Source organism: Bos grunniens, chromosome 7 (genome assembly GCF_055505025.1).
Source record: "Bos grunniens cultivar Pamir isolate PY7600 chromosome 7, Bosgru_T2T1.0, whole genome shotgun sequence".
NCBI classification, from domain to species: domain Eukaryota; kingdom Metazoa; phylum Chordata; class Mammalia; order Artiodactyla; family Bovidae; genus Bos; species Bos grunniens.
The window spans coordinates 10200512-10217117 of NC_141171.1; the positions used below are offsets into that span (position 1 = coordinate 10200512).

The window sequence follows — 16606 nt, forward strand, 5'->3', positions numbered from 1 at the left end:
GTGGCTGTGTGACTCCCACATTTGGTGGCCTATAACATTATTTATTCATAAGTGACTATTATATCACTGCTACAAAAATATTTTGAGAGTCTTTATTTAATACTGTGCTTCTCAACCAAGGATAATTGTGTTCCCCAGGGTGTTTTGACCAATATTTGTAGACATTATTTGCTGTCACACTGATGAAAAATAAGTGGTGGGCAAGGATGTTTCTAAACATCCTGCAGTTTACAGGACAGACCCCACCCCAGAGAAGGAACAGGCAGAGAATGTCCAATAGCACAGAGATTGAGGAAATCTGAGTTTAAAACTCTCTGTGTTTCTAGTATCAGTAAAAATGTAGTTCCATTGTGGACTTTTATATATGCATCTAAAATGGATTGCTCACTTTTACTCTAGGGTCTTTAGTCCCTTTTTAAAAGATATGTCAGAGAAGGAACTACTTAATTTCCTTCTAGATAGCCATTTATTCCAGTTTTTATTCAACAATCCAGCCTTTTCCAACCAAATTGAATACAACCATCCCAAAGGATAGTGTTCATACCTAAGGGGACCTAATTTCTAATCATAACACATTATAACAAAGCATCTGATATCTGCCAGAAATTTCTGGGTCATTATATGTTCTCTTGAGTCAAGGTCTTTACTAAATTATTAATTCATGTCATAAATGTTTAATTACTCATATTATAAATCATGTTTCAGTCAGTTTTTGCTGTTCCAGTTTTCTTTACTATGATTATATGAAATCACCCTTTTATTTGTTTCATATTTTAGCCATATTTTGTCATTTCATAATTCACTCATTTTCTTAAGTTCATTTTTAAATAAATGCAAATATATTCACATACCTTTGAGAAAATAATAAGTGAACAGGCAGTTGTCTCTGATGATAAAGCAAATTAAGTCTCTGATGATTAGTATCTTAAATTATAGTGGCAAGGTCACAGTACAGTGAAATAAAATATAGTGTCCTCAGGCTTAAATCACATAAAGAAGTTTATCCAGAATAAGAGAATAAATTTTTCTGACCTGCTCAAGATTTATGGAGTATGGTGTGCAAAGGCTTTTGTATATTGGACAAAGCCCAGAACTAGAATTAAAGTGTTGGATTTATTAAAAAGTCAAACCATTAAGCCCAAGAGTAACAAATTATGACCCAGAAGAAAAGAGAGATCAGTTCAGTTCAGTTCAGCCACTCATTTGCTTTGCAACCCCATGAATTGCAGCACGCCAGGCCTCCCTGTCCATCACCATCTCTGAGAGTTCACTCAAACAAGAAAAGAGAGATAGAACTTGCCTAATTCAGTATCAGATGACACAGAGAGGTCAAATCATTTGGTAAAGCACAGGAAAGACAATTTTCTACTGCTTCAAATAACACAAATGAAACTTTTGTTGTGTTTTGTACATTTTCATTTTTGAATTGTTAGTCTACTCTTGTTGGTTATTTTTCTCTTGGGATATTAAATCTGTATGTTTTTTTCACATCATATAGATATAACTGTTTCTTTCCCTGGAAAAGAGGTATGTTTCTTTCTGATTTTTCCTGGGCATCTAGGAGATGCAGCTGAGGTTGGAATCTTGCCAAACCAAGGAAGCTTTTCTTGGTCACATTGTCTCAGGAAGGATTTGAGCTTGTTAGCTCTTCTACCTTCATTTTAACTGTCCCTCATACTTTTTATATTTCTTTACATACAGGGCAGAAAGTGGCTGTAGCTAAAAGGAGCCTCAAATTTATTATTGTCTCAGAAGCTTATGAACTGGAATTTCTGCATACCACTTAAACTTTGTTTAGGAGAAAATTACAGGAGATGTAAAGTGACGGAGGTTCAATCCCTGGGTCAGGAGGATCTCCTAGAGGAGGGCATGGTAAACCACTTCAGTGTTCTTGCCTTGAAAATTTCTTGGACAGAGGATCCTGGTGGGCTACAGGATAGAAATCAGACACAACTGACGTGACTTAACACAAACACACACACACATAGGAGAAAATTAATCTGATCTGACCAGCTTGAGCTATAACCACTCATGGCCCAAGGAGGGTGGTTCTGGATAAGAAATTCGTGACAGTAGCTGCTCTGGAGGTGATACTGTGTCTGTGAACCTGTGCCTTGTGGAATAGGAACAGTTCTTAAAGCAGAAGCACCTGAGCTCATAAATTAAGTTGGCATACTAAGGTGACGGTGGTCAAAACTCAATCAAAGATGGTACTAAGCAGAGGATCTGATATAATTCACAGGATGTCCTTGCAACTAAATCCATAAAGTGCTGGGAACAACATGGAAAGAAGGATTCTCTGTGGACTGAAGTGTCAGCTGTAGCAGGGAAGCCCCCTTGTTCCTCAGCATTCCTGTTGTTGTTGTTGTTCAGTGGCTCAGTCATGTCTGACTCTTTGCAATCCCATGGACTGCAGCACACAAAGATCCCCTGTCCTTCACTATCTCCTGAAGCTTGCTCAAACACATGTCCATTGAGTCGATATGCCATACAACCATCTCATCCTCTGTCGTTTGCTTCTCCTTCTGTTTGCAATCTTCCCAACATTAGGGGCTTTTCCAATGACTCAGTTCTTCGCATCAGGTGGCCAAAGTATTGGAGTTTCAGCTTCAGCATCAGTCTTTCCAGTGGATATTCAGGGTTGATTTCCTTCAGGATTGATTGGTTTGATCTCCTTTCCATCCAAGGGATTCTCAAGAGTCTTCTCCAACACCACAGTTCAGAAGCATCCATTCTTTGATGCTCAGCCTTCCTTATGGTCCAACTCTCACATCCATACATGACTACTGGAAAAACCATAGCTCCGACCATACAGAATTTTATTGGCAAAGTGATGTCTCTACTTTTTAATATGCTATTTGTCATAGCCTTTTTCCTCAAGAGTAAGCATCTTTTAATTTCATAACTGCAATCACTGTCCACAGTGATTTTGGAACACAAGAAAATAAACTATTTAACTGTTTCCACTGTTTCCCCATCTATTTGCCAGGAAGTGCTAGGACTAGATGCCATGATCTTAGTTTTTTAAATGTTGAGTTTTAAGCCAGCCTTTTCAGTCTCCTCCTTCACCTTCGTCAAGACGCACTTTAGTTCCTCTTTACATTCTGCCATAAGGGTGGTGTCATCTGCGTATCTGAGGTTATTGGTATTTTTCCTGGCAATCTTGATTCCAGCTTGTGACCTATCCATCTCTAATCACTCCTCCTTTTATTCATTCCTCTCTCCCACTGGCTTCCTTGTTTAGATCTGAACATGTGGAACCAGCATCTTCCTCAGGTCCTTTGCAGTGATTGTTCCTCCTGCTTTCACTCTAGTGAGTACCTTCTCCTAGTATCACAATAGGTCCTTCTCTTCCTTTCTTAATGTTTCTTCAAATAAACCCTTGTTTTAAGCCCTTGCCTGAACACTCAGCGTAAAATAATGTCTCTTAGTACTCTCTCCTTTACACATGTTTCTGTTTTCTCCATACATCTGTCATCTTCTAACATATTATATATTTATTTGAATATCATTTTTCACCATCCTTGGATTGTGAAAGATTTGTTTTTAAATATGTCTAAAATATAGAGATATTTTATCCCGTATATGTGCACATATTTATCACTTATATGTGCTTAGAATATTTATGCTCTCAATATGTTGCTCAATAAAACTGAAACATGAACTGCTTGGAAATATGCTCAAATGGGACAAACACTTTGAGTTAGAGGCAAAATGAGGTATATCCTCAAGGAGAATTTATCTATATACAGCATATTAACATCAATTTTTTGTCAGCAAAATGGAGATTACAGTATTTTAGCTATTTGAGTAATATCAATTTGAGTGAAAATTATCATGTTATACACATTTTTTCCCAATAGTCACATCATCATATGGAACCAGAGAACAAGACACAAATTTCACAATTTCTCCTTCTGGGTTTCTCAGAGGAAACAGAACTGCAGCCCATCATATTTGGGGTTTTCTTCTCCATGTACCTGATCACTGTGTTTGGAAATCTGCTCATCATCCTGGCTGTCAGCTCAGACCTCCACCTCCACACCCCCATGTACTTCTTCCTCTCCAACCTGGCCTTTGTAGACATCTGTTTCACCTCCACCATCATCCCAAAGATGCTGCAAAGCACTCAGACACAGAGGAAAGTCATTACTTATGAAGGCTGCATCGTCCAGGTTTATTTTTACTTACTTTTTGCAGGATTAGATGACTTCCTCCTGACTGTGATGGCCTATGACCGGTATGTGGCCATCTGTCACCCCCTGCACTACCTGGTCATCATGAAGCCCTGGGTATGTGGACTGCTCCTTCTGGTGTCCTGGATCATGAGTGCCCTGTTTTCCTTGTTACACAGCTTAATGGTGTTGCAGCTGTCATTCTGCTCAGACTTGGAAATCCACCACTTTTTCTGTGAAATCAAATGGCTGATCCAACTTGCCTGTTCTGACCCCTTTCTCAACAACATAATGGTGTATTTTGGATCTGTAATTCAAGGGAGTGTTCCCCTGGCTGGTATCCTTTACTCTTACTCTAAAATTTCATCCTCTATCTGTGGAATCTCATCAGCTAAGGGGAAGTATAAAGCATTCTCTACCTGTGCATCTCACCTCTCAGTTGTCTCCTTATTTTATTGTTCAGCCTTAGGAGTATACCTTAGCTCTGCTGCTACCCACAGCTCACACACAAGTACAATTGCCTCGGTGATGTACACTGCGGTCACACCCATGCTGAACCCCTTCATCTACAGTCTGAGAAATAAAGACATAAAGAGGACTCTAAAAAGATTCTTTGGAATGGTAACATTTATAAAAGAGCCATTTGTCCTTGGGCTGAAGGACATGGGCTGAAGAACTGCCCATGATAGCAGGGCTCAAAGCCTCATAGGCACATATGTGATTCTTTGATTAGATTGTGATAATAGCAAAAGCTTCTTCAATTTATTGCCTGATATTTCCATTTCTTTGATTTCAACTTCTCTACACAATTTTAAAAACATCCTTGATTAACTTTGCTGTTCTCTGTTATCTAAGTTGTTTCTTTTGTCACTTTTCTATTCTCTCAAATTGATTCAAAACCTCATGTGAAACATATATGTAAATTTCCATTTATCTCATGAGACTTCACACATTTCTTAAGAATATTCTTCTGAAATGATACACTATATACTAAACTTTCTTTCTTTTTACTAAAGGAATCATCATGAATTTTGCTACTTCTATGGGAAAAAAAAAAAACTACCTTGGAAACCAAACCAATTATATAATTTCATAGAAGAATAAAATATGAAAATACAGTCTATCACATTTTAGTTCTTCATATCTTGGAAGGTCACTACCATAACTGCTCTTCCCAAAAATGTAAATGTTAGCAGGTAGTGTATTTCATAATTGGTCATCTGATTTTACTCCCTAACAGTGTACTAGTCTCTATTTATTAATAGCTCAGTGTCCACATTGCCTACAGGAGTTACTGGTAAAACTGAGCATCAAACACACGACTCTGATTGGCATCTATGTGAAACAAAGATTTCAATAAAGAGTTTGACATAAGACCTAGAGTCATAGAAGACCTTAAGTATGAGTTAGCAAAAATTTGTGTCAGGTTATATATTTGCAAGAGATGTTTTCATGGTGTCCATTTACTTATTGATGTATACGATTTAGTGTCTGTTTGTAAAGGGGTTTATCGTGGAGGTGAAGGATTTTTGGGGGGTACTTATATCATTCTGCTTGAATATTTCCATTGTTGCCTACAAATAAACGACTCCTTCCATTGCTCTACACGAAATATTTCCCCCATTCCATTTCTGTGATAACCAGTAAAAGAGTTGTGAATGAATAATTTAAATATCATATTTATATGATGTACATGATATATATAATATTATATAGATGATATATATCTCCAAATTATGGCTCTCTAGATTTAAATTTCCATCTAGTCCTGTGATAAAGGCACAAGTTTTTCACAAACAAGCATATCCTTTTAACCTTTCTTGCTTACCTACAAGGAAACCTAAATGGAATCCCTTTTTAATAAAATTGTATGACATAATCACAACAATTGCCTTTCCTTCAGTTCTATTCACTTGGACTGTAGTATTAGTTAGCTGTTGCAACATAGCACATCATCCTAAAAGCAATGATTTAGTGTAATGAATCTTTTATCTAATGAGTTTCTATGACAGGGAGTTGATCTGAGTTATGATTGTTTCCTCATGGGTCTATTGTCAGCTGTCAGGCTCCATTTTGTGTTTTAAAGGCTCCTCCACGATGGTGTGTGCAGTTGTAGTGGTCTTCTGTCTTGAACAACTTTATGTCAATTTCTTCCTTTTATGTAAGTAGGTTAGTCTTTAGTTTATCATGGATCGTGATTAGATGAGAGTTGTACCATAAAAAGGGCTGAGCACCAAAGAATTGATGCTATCCAACTGTGGTGCTGGAGAAGACTCTTGAGAGTTCCTTGGTCTGAAAAGAGATCAAACCAGTCAGTCCTACAGGAAATCAACCCCGAATATTCAGTGGAAGGACTGAAGCTGAGGCTGAAGTGCTAATACTTTGGCCACCTGACGCGAAGAGTCAACTCATTGGAAAAGACCCTGATGCTGGGAAAGATTAAAGGTAAAAGGAGAAGGAGGTGGCAAAGGATTAGATGGTTGGATTTCATCACTGACTCATTGGACATGAATTTGAGCAAGATCTGGGAGATGGCGAAGGACAGGGAGGCCTGGCGTGGTGCAGTCCATGGGGTTGCAAAGAGTTGGACATGACTTAGTGACTGAACAACAGTCTTTAGTTTATAAGAATAACAAACAAAACTGGATTTCTCAAATGTTAATTGCTATATTTAAATTTCACTGTTCCTAAATCCATATATGTCACTTTGCTTTCTTCCTAGTTAGAGGAGTTGTCTCTCACCAATTTTTGTATGATTAACATACTACCCTTAACAATGCACAGCCAGAAAATTTTAATTCTTGACTCCATGAATGGTCTTTCCATGGAATTCTCCAGGCAAGAATACAGGAGTTTGTTGTCGTTCCCTTCTCCAAGGGATTATCCCAACCTAGGAATTGAACCCAGGTATCCTGCATTGCAGGTGGATTCTTTACCATCTGAAATATAATATGTTAGCAGGAACAGCATATGATTGGACAAATATCTATGTTAGACTCCTATTGCTTCTTTAACAAATTACAACACTACCAAATTAGAAGTACCTATCATAAAGTTCTATGAGACAAAAATCCTGAAGTCCCATTGAGCAAAAATGAAGATGTCTGCAACACTGTGATTCTTCTGAATGCTCCAGAGGAGAATGCATTCAATATCTTGTTTTCAATATCTTGTTAATATTTTACTTCTAATGGTCACCAGCATTGCTTAACTCATGGCTCCTCCTCTGTCCTCAAATCCAGATGGCTACAGTTTTAAATGTCTGACTCCAAGTCTTCTTCCTTTCTCAATCACATTTAGAAAATCTATTGTGATTATACTAGTCCAATCTGCATATCTGTGCTAATAGTCCTACATCAAGATAAACTGTATTTCATGAGCTATTGTAATTATGCCAGCTATGTTAGTTAGGGTATTCCAAAGTTCTTAGCATGTGGACATCTTTTGGAGGATCTTGTTCTGCCTACTGCAAAGTCTTTTTCTAATAGAAATTATTTTATGTCACTTAATATTTCCATAAAAATCAACAAAAACTTTATCACTACCTATAAAAATGAGTGAAAATCTTATCTTTCAAAATTACATACACGGAAGGTACTTCCCTGGTAGTCCAGTGGTTAAGGATCTGTGCTTCCAATGCAAGGGACAATGGGTTCTATCCCTGGTTGGGGAACTAAGGTCTCACATGCCATGTGGCCAGAAAATAAAAGAAAACAAACAAACAAAAGACATCCTGGATTGTTTTCAAGATTACATACAAGGAAGATTTTGTTGAATACCTAAGTCTTTCTATAACTGAATCTAACATAGGACCACTTATTCGCTACCCAAACTGTGATCCACAGATGAGGACCTGAAGCATCAGCACTTAGCATCTTGTTAGATATGAAGGGTCTGTGGGTGCCTAATCAGACCTGCTGAAAAATAATTTGAAATTAAACTACAATCCTTGGAAATTTTTAGGAATAGTGAATTTAGAGAAATGCTACTCTGGAATAAATTTTCTCACCTTCACAGTGTTGGCCTTTCAATTAAGTTCAGTTGCCCAGTCATGTCTGACACTTTGTGCCCCATGGACTGCAGCACACATGGCTTTCCTGTCCATCACCAACTCTTAGAGGAAAACATAGGCAGAACACTTGATGACATAAATCAATTCCACTCCTAGACATATACCCTGAGGAAACCAAAATTGAAGAAGACACACGTGTTCCATTGTTCATTTAGCACTATTTACAATAGCTAGAACATGGAAGCAACATAGATGTCTGTTAACAGATGAATGAGTGAAGTAGTGTGGTACATATACACAATGGAATATTCCTCAGCCATAAAAAGGAATGCATTTGAATCAGTTCTGATGAGGTTGATGAACCTAGAATTCTATGGGCTCAAGCAAATAAAACTCCTAAGTCTAGCCCAGATACAAAGCTGGATAAAGAGACACCACCTCCTAATGAAAAGTGCTTCAGTGTCACATTTCATAAGACATAGGTACAAAGAAAGCTTCACTTAGGGCCACCTCAACAAACAGGTATAATTTCAATTCAGTAATGATTTATTTTTTCTTCCAATTTTAGTAGATGAATGATCTTGGAAAACACCAATGTATATGTGTCTGTATTTTTTTTTCATTTATTTTTAATGATATATCATTCATTGAGATAATGTCATATAAGTTTCATGTGTACAAACATTTCTTTTTTTTACTTCTGTGTACAGGACAGAGCACTCCCAAGCAAAATTTCAGTTTCCATTCATCATGATAATGTCCATCCCCTTTAAGCAATTCACCCTCCCCTCAGTCCCCTTTCCCTCATGCAAAGAACTCTGTTCTCTGTACCTACATGTTAGCTCTTGTTTGCTTTGGAGTGCTCATTTACTAGCTTTGTTTGTCTGTTTGTTCTATTTCACATATGAGTGAAATCAAAGGATATTTGTCTTCCTCTCTCTGATTTATTTTACTTGGTAAAACACCCTTAAATTTCATCCATATTGTTGCAAATGAAAACTTTCATCTTTTTCATTCTGAGTAGTATTCCATTGTGTATGTATGTATGTATGTATATATATACATATATACTCATATACAGATGTATAACATCTTTTTTATACATTCATCCATTGATAGAAAGTGAAAGTCACTCAGTCATGTCTGAGTCTTTGCCACCCCATAGACTACACAGTCCATGGAATTCTCCAGGCTAGAATACTGGAGTGGGTAGCCTTTCCAACCCAGGGTCTCCTGTATTGCAGGCAGATTATTTACCAGCTGAGCCACAAGGGAAGCCCATACATTGATGGGCCTAGATATTTTCCGTATATCTTGACTATTTTAAATCCTACTGTGATCAACTTAAGGGTTCATTTATCTTTAAAAATTAGTGCTTTCATGTTTGGGAATAAATACTCAGGAGTGGAATAGACTCTTTGCGGCCCCATGGACTGTAGCCTATCAGGCTGCTCCATCCATGGAATTTTCCAGGCAAGAGTGCTGGAGTGGATTGCCATTTCCTTCTCCAGGGGATCTTCCAGACCCAGGAATCGAACCCGGGTCTCCCACATTGCAGGCAGACGCTTTACCATCTGAGCCACCAGAGAAGCTGAATCATATGATAGTTCCTAATTATTTGAGGAACCTATATTTTGTTTTCCATTGTAGCTGTACCAATTTAAATTCATACCAACGAGGCACACATATATGGACAATTAGCTTAAAATAAGCCAATAGCATATGATGGAGAAAAGATACTCTCTACAATAAAAATGTTTCCCTTTTCTCCATATGATCACCAACACTTATTTCTTGTCTTTTTGATAATGCCATTGTAACAGGCATGAGATAAATTCTCACTGTGGTTTTGATTTGTATTTCCTTAGTAATTACAGTAAGTCCCTTACATATGAAACTTCAAGTTGCTAACTTTTAAAATGTGACCATGTGTTCACATATCCAGCCATGTAAATTAGTTCTCGCGTTTGGCATTATCTGTAAAAGTTAGGTGCCTAGGCTAACTTTGTTGGACTTATAAGGTCTGTCTAGTCAAGGCTATGGTTTTTCCTGTGGTCAGGTATGGATGTGAGAGTTGGACTGTGAAGAAGGCTGAGCGCCAAAGAATTGATGCTTTTGAACTGTGGTGTTGGAGAAGACTCTTGAGAGTCCCTTGGACTGCAAGGAGATCCAACCAGTCCATTCTGAAGGAGGTCAGCCCTGGGATTTCTTTGGAAGGAATGATGCTAAAGCTGAAACTCCAGTACTTTGGCCACCTGATGCGAAGAGTTGACCCATTGGAAAAGACTCTGATGCTGGGAGGTATTGGCGGCAAGAGGAGAAGGGGATGACAGAGGATGAGATGGCTGGATGGCATAACTGACTCGATGGACATGAGTCTGGGTGAACTCCGGGAGATGGTGATGGACAGGGAGGCCTGGTGTACTGCAATTCATGGGGTCGCAAAGAGTCGGACACGACTGAGTGACTGATCTGATTTGATCTGATCTGATGAACAAATAGGACTTAACGAACACACTCTTGCAACAGAAGTCATTTGTAAGTAAGGGATTTTTTAGAGTGATATTAAATATTTCTTTCTGTGTCAGTTGATCATTTGCATGTCTTTTTGAGAGCTTCCTTGGTAGCTCTGCTGTAAAGAATCCACCTGCAATGCAGGAGACACTGGTTTGATCCCTGGGTCAGGAAGATCCCAGGCAGAAGGGATAGACTACCTACTCCAGTATTCTTGAAAAAAAAAAAAACCTATTAAGATTCTTTGCTCATTTTAAAATCTAGTTCTTTTGTTGCTATTTTTATGTGAGTTATTTGTATATTTTAACATCAACTGCTTATCAGATATATCCCTTGTATATATCTTCTTCCATTTGGTAGTTTGTCTTTTCATTTTGTTAATGATTTCCTTTTCTATACAATGTTTTCTTAGTATGATATAGTATCATTGTTTACTCCTGGTTTTGTTTCCCTTGCCTGAGGAGATATACATCTAGAAAAGATATTACTAAAACCAACATCACAAAGCTTCCTGGCTTTGTCCTCTTTTAGGTGTCTTATGGATTCAGTCTCAGAGCTTACTGGCTGTGTTTCCTTTTGGTTTTTATAAATTCAACCCCAAGGAAAGTAGAAGCAGCAGGAGAGGGGGCACCAACTGTGGCATACCAGCATCGGGTGCCTGCAGCAGAGGGAGGAGCAGAGGTGGCAGTGGGGCATGGGACCCCGCCCCCAGCTACCTAGGTGTCCATGACCCTGTGCCCCCCTCTCCCACCTCCATATCTGCAGTGTTACAGCTGGTCAACCTTTCCACACTGGACATGCCACAGAACCCCTACCACCCCAGCTCCGCCGACTACCATCATCCTGCCTCATACGCAGAAGCTGTGACTCAGGAGATCTCAGAGAAGCTACACAGAAAAGCATCACAAGCATATCAGAAAACTACCCACCCTGCATCTCAAGCAGCACACCAGAAGCACTGACAACAGCAAGGTACCATACCCCAGAGGCACAAGAAGCAATAGCTAGGGCACAGGGTAACTCCTCTGACAGAGGCCATGGAGGGTCTAAAGTGCAGATTCATAACCATAGGCAGCTCAGATAGAAATGGGGGGGAAAAAAAAAAAAAGCTATATCATGTCGCCACCTACTGGACAAAGATAGAAAAACATGAAGGTTCTAACCTGAATCCTTCAGCCTGCTGAGCCTCCAGGATGTTAAAACTCAAAAGTAACATTAAGGGTATTTAAACATTTTTTTTAATATCACACACATAATTATATTGAACGATTCAAATATATTACCATATACATGTCTTCAGGTAGAGTTTACAAGAGAACACAAGTTTGAATAAATATAATATATATTATATAGTATTATACTATATATTATAATATAATAATATAATATATATTTAATAATATATAATATATAATAGATATGTGTGATATAAAAAAAGAATGTTTAAATACACTTAATGTTACTTTGCAAAATATTTCATTTTCATGTTGTCCATCTATTTCTTGAAATTCCAGATGTTCAAGTTGGACTTAGAAAAGGCAGAGGAACCAAAGATCAAATTGCCAACATCCACTGGGTCATTGAAAAAGCAAGATAGTTCCAGAAAAACATCTACTTCTGCTTTATAAACCATGCCAAAGCCTTTGACTGTGTGGATCACAACAAACTGTGGAAAAATTTTCAAGAGATAGGAACACCAGACGACCTGACCTGCCTCTTGAGAAATCTGTATGTAGGTCAAGAAGCAACAGTTAAAACTGGACATGGAACAACAGACTGTTCCAAATAAGGAAAAGAGTGTGTCAAGGCTTTATATTTAACTTATATGAAGAGTACATCATAAGAAACACTGGGCTGGATGAAGCACAAGCTGGAATCAAGATTGTCTGGAGAGATATCAATAACCTCAGATATACAGATGACACTACCCTTATGGCAGAAAGCGAAGAAGAACTAAAGAGCCTCTTGATGAAAGTGAAAGAGGAGAGTGAAAAAGTTGCCTTATAGCTCAACATTCAGAAAACTAAGATCATGGCACCTGGTCCCATCAATTCATGGAAAATAGATGGGTAAACAGTGGAAACAGTGTCAGACTTTGTTTTGGGGGGCTTCAAAAATCACTGCAGATGGTGACTGCAGTCATGAAATTAAAAGACACTTGCTCCTTGGAAGGAAAGTTATGACCAACCTAGATAGCATATTGAAAAGCAGAGACATTACTTTGCCAACAAAGGTCCATCTAGTCAAAGATATGGTTTATCCAGTGGTCATGTATGGATGTGAACATTGGACTATAAAGAAAGCTGAGGGTCAAATAATTGATACTTTTGAATTATGGTTTGGAGAAGACTCTTGAGACTCCCTTGGACAGCAAGAAGATCCAACAAGTCTTCAAGGAAATCAGTCTTGAATATTCATTGGAAGGACTGATACTAAAGCTGAAACTCCAATACTTTGGCCACCTGATGTAAAGAACTGAATCATTTGAAAAGACTCTGATGCTGGGAAAGATTGAAGGTGGGAGGAGAAGGGGATGAGATGGTTGGATGGCATCACTGACTCAACAGACATGAGTTTGAGTAAACTCCAGCAGTTCGTGATGGACAGGGAAGACTGGAGTGCTGCAGTCCATGGGGTTGCAAAGAGTCAGACGTGACTGAGCGACTGAACTGAACTGAACTTGATGCCTCAGGGGCTTTCCAGCTGACGCTAGTGGTAAAGAACCCCTGTCTGCCAATGCAGGAGACCTAAGATATGGTGTTTGATCCCTGGTTCAGGAGGATCCCCTGGAGGAGGAAATGGCAACTCGCTCCAGTTATCTTGCCTGGAGAATCCCATGGACAGAGGAGCCTGGCAGACTACAGTCAAAAAGTTACAAAGAGACATGACTGAGCAAAGCATGGACACACGTGATAGGTATTGTGGAAACAAAACTGAATAAGGAAGAGAATCCTAAAGAGGCAAATAAAATACAGTGACAACTAGCAATACACAGTGTATGTCAAAGTCCAAAACATCAGAAAAAGCAGCTAAAGTGATAATACAAAGGAATGATGTACACAAACATGAAATCAATGGTCTGAAATTTTCCTTGTTATAAACACACAGATAGCGGTGAATGTTTTCAGTAGTTTTCCCCACATAGGAGCAGTACAACTCATGACTATCCTTTATTTAAATAACTCTTGAATAAGAGGGAAATCACTAAGCTTAATCAAATGAGTTACATAAATTATATGAAAGAGGTGAGATCAAATAAATGGAAATTTCAAGAAATAAAGGACAAAGCAACATCTGCTTCCACAATCTGATCTCAAAAATTGCAATTTCTGCCTGTGAGGTTTTAAATCTTCCAGTCATGCTCCCTTCATCAGCTTAGGACAACTGGTGTTTTAATCATTGTCCTCCTAAAGAATGCTTTCAGAGCAGTCTTTATGTCCTTGTTCCTCAGACTGTAGATGAAGGGGTTCAGCATGGGTGTGACCACAGTGTACATCACCGAGGCCGTTGCACTTGAATGTGAGCTTTGGGTAGCAGCAGAGCTAAGGTATACTCCTAAGCACGTACAATAAAATAAAGAGACAACTGAGAGATGAGATGCACAAGTGGAAAATGCTTTATACTTCCCCTGAGCTGATGAGATTTCATATATGGTGGAAACTATCCTAGAGTAAGAGTAAAGGATACCAGCTAAGGGAGCACCTCCCAGCAGGACAGTAGCAAAATACATCACCATGTCATTAAGAAAAGTGTCAGAACAGGCAAGTTGGACCAACTGTTTCAGTTCACAGAAATAGTGAGGGATTATCACCTCTCTGCTGAAGGACAAACTCAACACCATTAAAGTTTGCAAGAAGGAATGTAGGACATTGATGACCCAGGAAACAAGAACCAGCAGTCCACAGAGCTGGGCACTCATGATGACCTTGTAGTACAGGGGGTGGCAGATGGCTACAAATCGGTCAAAAGCCATCACTGTTAGGAGGAAGTCATCCAACCCTAAAAAAAGTGTGAAAAAATACACCTGGGTGATGCAACCTTCATAGGTGATAACTTTGTTCTGGGTCTGGATGTTCCACAGCATCTTTGGGATGGTCGTGGAGGTGAAACAGATGTCTACAAAGGACAGGTTGGAGAGGAAGAAGTACATGGGGGTGTGCAGGTGGGAGTCTGAGCTGACGGCCAGGATGATGAGCAGGTTTCCAAACACAGTAATCAGGTACATGGAGAGGAAAAGCCCAAATATGATGGGCTGCAGGTCTGTTTCCTCTGAGAATCCCAGAAGAAGAAAACCTGAAACATGTGTTAGGTTCCTTGGTACCATGTGGTGGAGGTGACCTAAAGGAAAGGGGAAAATATCATGTCTAATTTTCACAAAAAAAGACATTGCTCACATCATTGAAAAACTATTATTTATATTTTGCCTAATTGTATTTAAATATATTTGCTTAACTAAGTTTTGCTTTGTTCATGGATTTGCTCCCCTTTAGGCAATTTCTGTGTCATCTGGAACTGACAAGGTTGTCCCACTTGCTGCTTCTTTCCCGGGATGTCATCTATTCCACATAAGAAATACTTTCATTCATTTGGGGATTATGAACTGAGTGATGATCATGTTCCAGGTGATGTCTTGGCAATGAGTATAGGGTTCTAAACAACAAAATCTCTAAGAATCCAGTCACAAAGTAAACCTAAGTCTTATATGTGTGTGGGTGTGTGTGTGCTCAGGGGCTTCTTTCCCACTCCATGCACTGTAGCCCTCCAGGCTCTTCTGTCCATGAGGTTTTCCAGGCAAGAACATTGGAGTGGGTTGCCATGTCTTCCTCAGGGATCTTCCCCACCCAAACATAGAACCCCGGTCTTCTGAGTTTCCTGCATTGCAGGCGGGTTCTTTACTGCTGAGCCACCAGAGAAGTCCATATATATGTGAATATATATGTGAATATATATTGAATATGTATATATATAGCTTATAAGTTAACTTTTGAATGTTGACTGTTGCTATGAAGAAACCTGAAAGGTTTTATGGAAAGAGCAGAGAAGGCATGCTGTTTTTTAGATTCAAGGATGAAAGAGTAGGAGCCATGAACATATCAGGTGAAGTGTATGCTTGACAGGGAGGATAGCCAGTGCAAATGTACTGAGGAAAGTGCTTGTTTAAAGTGTTCAAGTTTAAGAGAAAAAAGGAAACCAATGTAGGGAGGGCATAGGGCAAGAGGGAATGAGGAGAGATGGTGTCAGAGGACACTGAGGAACAAGGTGACTTCCCTGGTGGTGCTGAAACTTCAAATCATAAGACTTTCATCCACTGCATGTAACTAGTACTTTATGAAATTATTGCAGGGATGTCCAATGTGTTTAAATGGATCACTTTTGTTGACCTTGCTGTGCCCAGCTGCTTCAGGCATGTCTGACTCTTTATGACCCCGAGGACTACACCCCTCCAGGCTCCTGTGCCCATGGGATTCTCCAGTCAAGAATACTGGAGTGGGTTCCCATGCCCTCCTTCAGGTGATCTTCCCAACCCAGGGATTGGCCCCAGGTCTCCTGAATGCAGGCAGATTCTTGGAGTCACCTTGGAATACATGAACTCAGTACCACCGCTGTGAGGACTTCTCATACTCCACCAGGCACCACACACACACAGGCACACACACACATGCGTGCACACACACACACATACACACAGGCACACACATGCGCACACACACACACAGGCACACACACACACACACACACACACAGTAGACACTGGCCATCTAAGCTATGTTACTTCTATGTTTTTCACCCCTCATCCCTAGCTACCTTGATTAAGTTAGAGTTTGATACAACTCCCATTGATAAGATCAGGTTATATAAAGTGGTATCCAAAAATTCCAGTTTGTAAGTATTCTTGGTACCAATA

General features: G+C 39.2%; 2 protein-coding genes across 2 annotated transcripts; one reads left to right on the plus strand and one right to left on the minus strand.

The window, feature by feature from the left end:
* The first annotated feature begins 3974 nt into the window (after nucleotides 1-3974).
* Nucleotides 3975-11663, plus strand: LOC147368333 (olfactory receptor-like protein OLF4). Its single transcript, XM_086413557.1, has 3 exons — nucleotides 3975-4329; nucleotides 4615-4796; nucleotides 11250-11663. The coding sequence occupies exons 1-3, from the start codon at nucleotides 3975-3977 to the stop codon at nucleotides 11661-11663; spliced, it is 951 nt and encodes a 316-aa protein (XP_086269683.1).
* Nucleotides 11664-14071: 2408 nt separating this feature from the next.
* Nucleotides 14072-15031, minus strand: LOC147368334 (olfactory receptor-like protein OLF4). Its single transcript, XM_086413558.1, has one exon. It carries the CDS (start codon nucleotides 15023-15025, stop codon nucleotides 14072-14074), a length of 954 nt encoding a protein of 317 aa, XP_086269684.1. The 5' UTR covers nucleotides 15026-15031.
* Nucleotides 15032-16606: the final 1575 nt, after the last annotated feature.

What these genes read in the sequence shown, in the direction of transcription:
- LOC147368333 (XM_086413557.1), top strand. Translation starts at nt 3,975, where the DNA reads ATGTACCTGATCACTGTGTTTGGAAATCTGCTCATCATCCTGGCTGTC. An exon ending in TCTGGTGTCCTGGATCATGA is followed by an intron (nt 4,330 to 4,614) that starts GTGCCCTGTTTT and finishes CTCACCTCTCAG; the next exon opens with TTGTCTCCTTATTTTATTGT. An exon ending in TAAAAAGATTCTTTGGAATG is followed by an intron (nt 4,797 to 11,249) that starts GTAACATTTATA and finishes TTATGGATTCAG; the next exon opens with TCTCAGAGCTTACTGGCTGT.
- LOC147368334 (XM_086413558.1), bottom strand. Translation starts at nt 15,025, where the DNA reads ATGGTACCAAGGAACCTAACACATGTTTCAGGTTTTCTTCTTCTGGGA.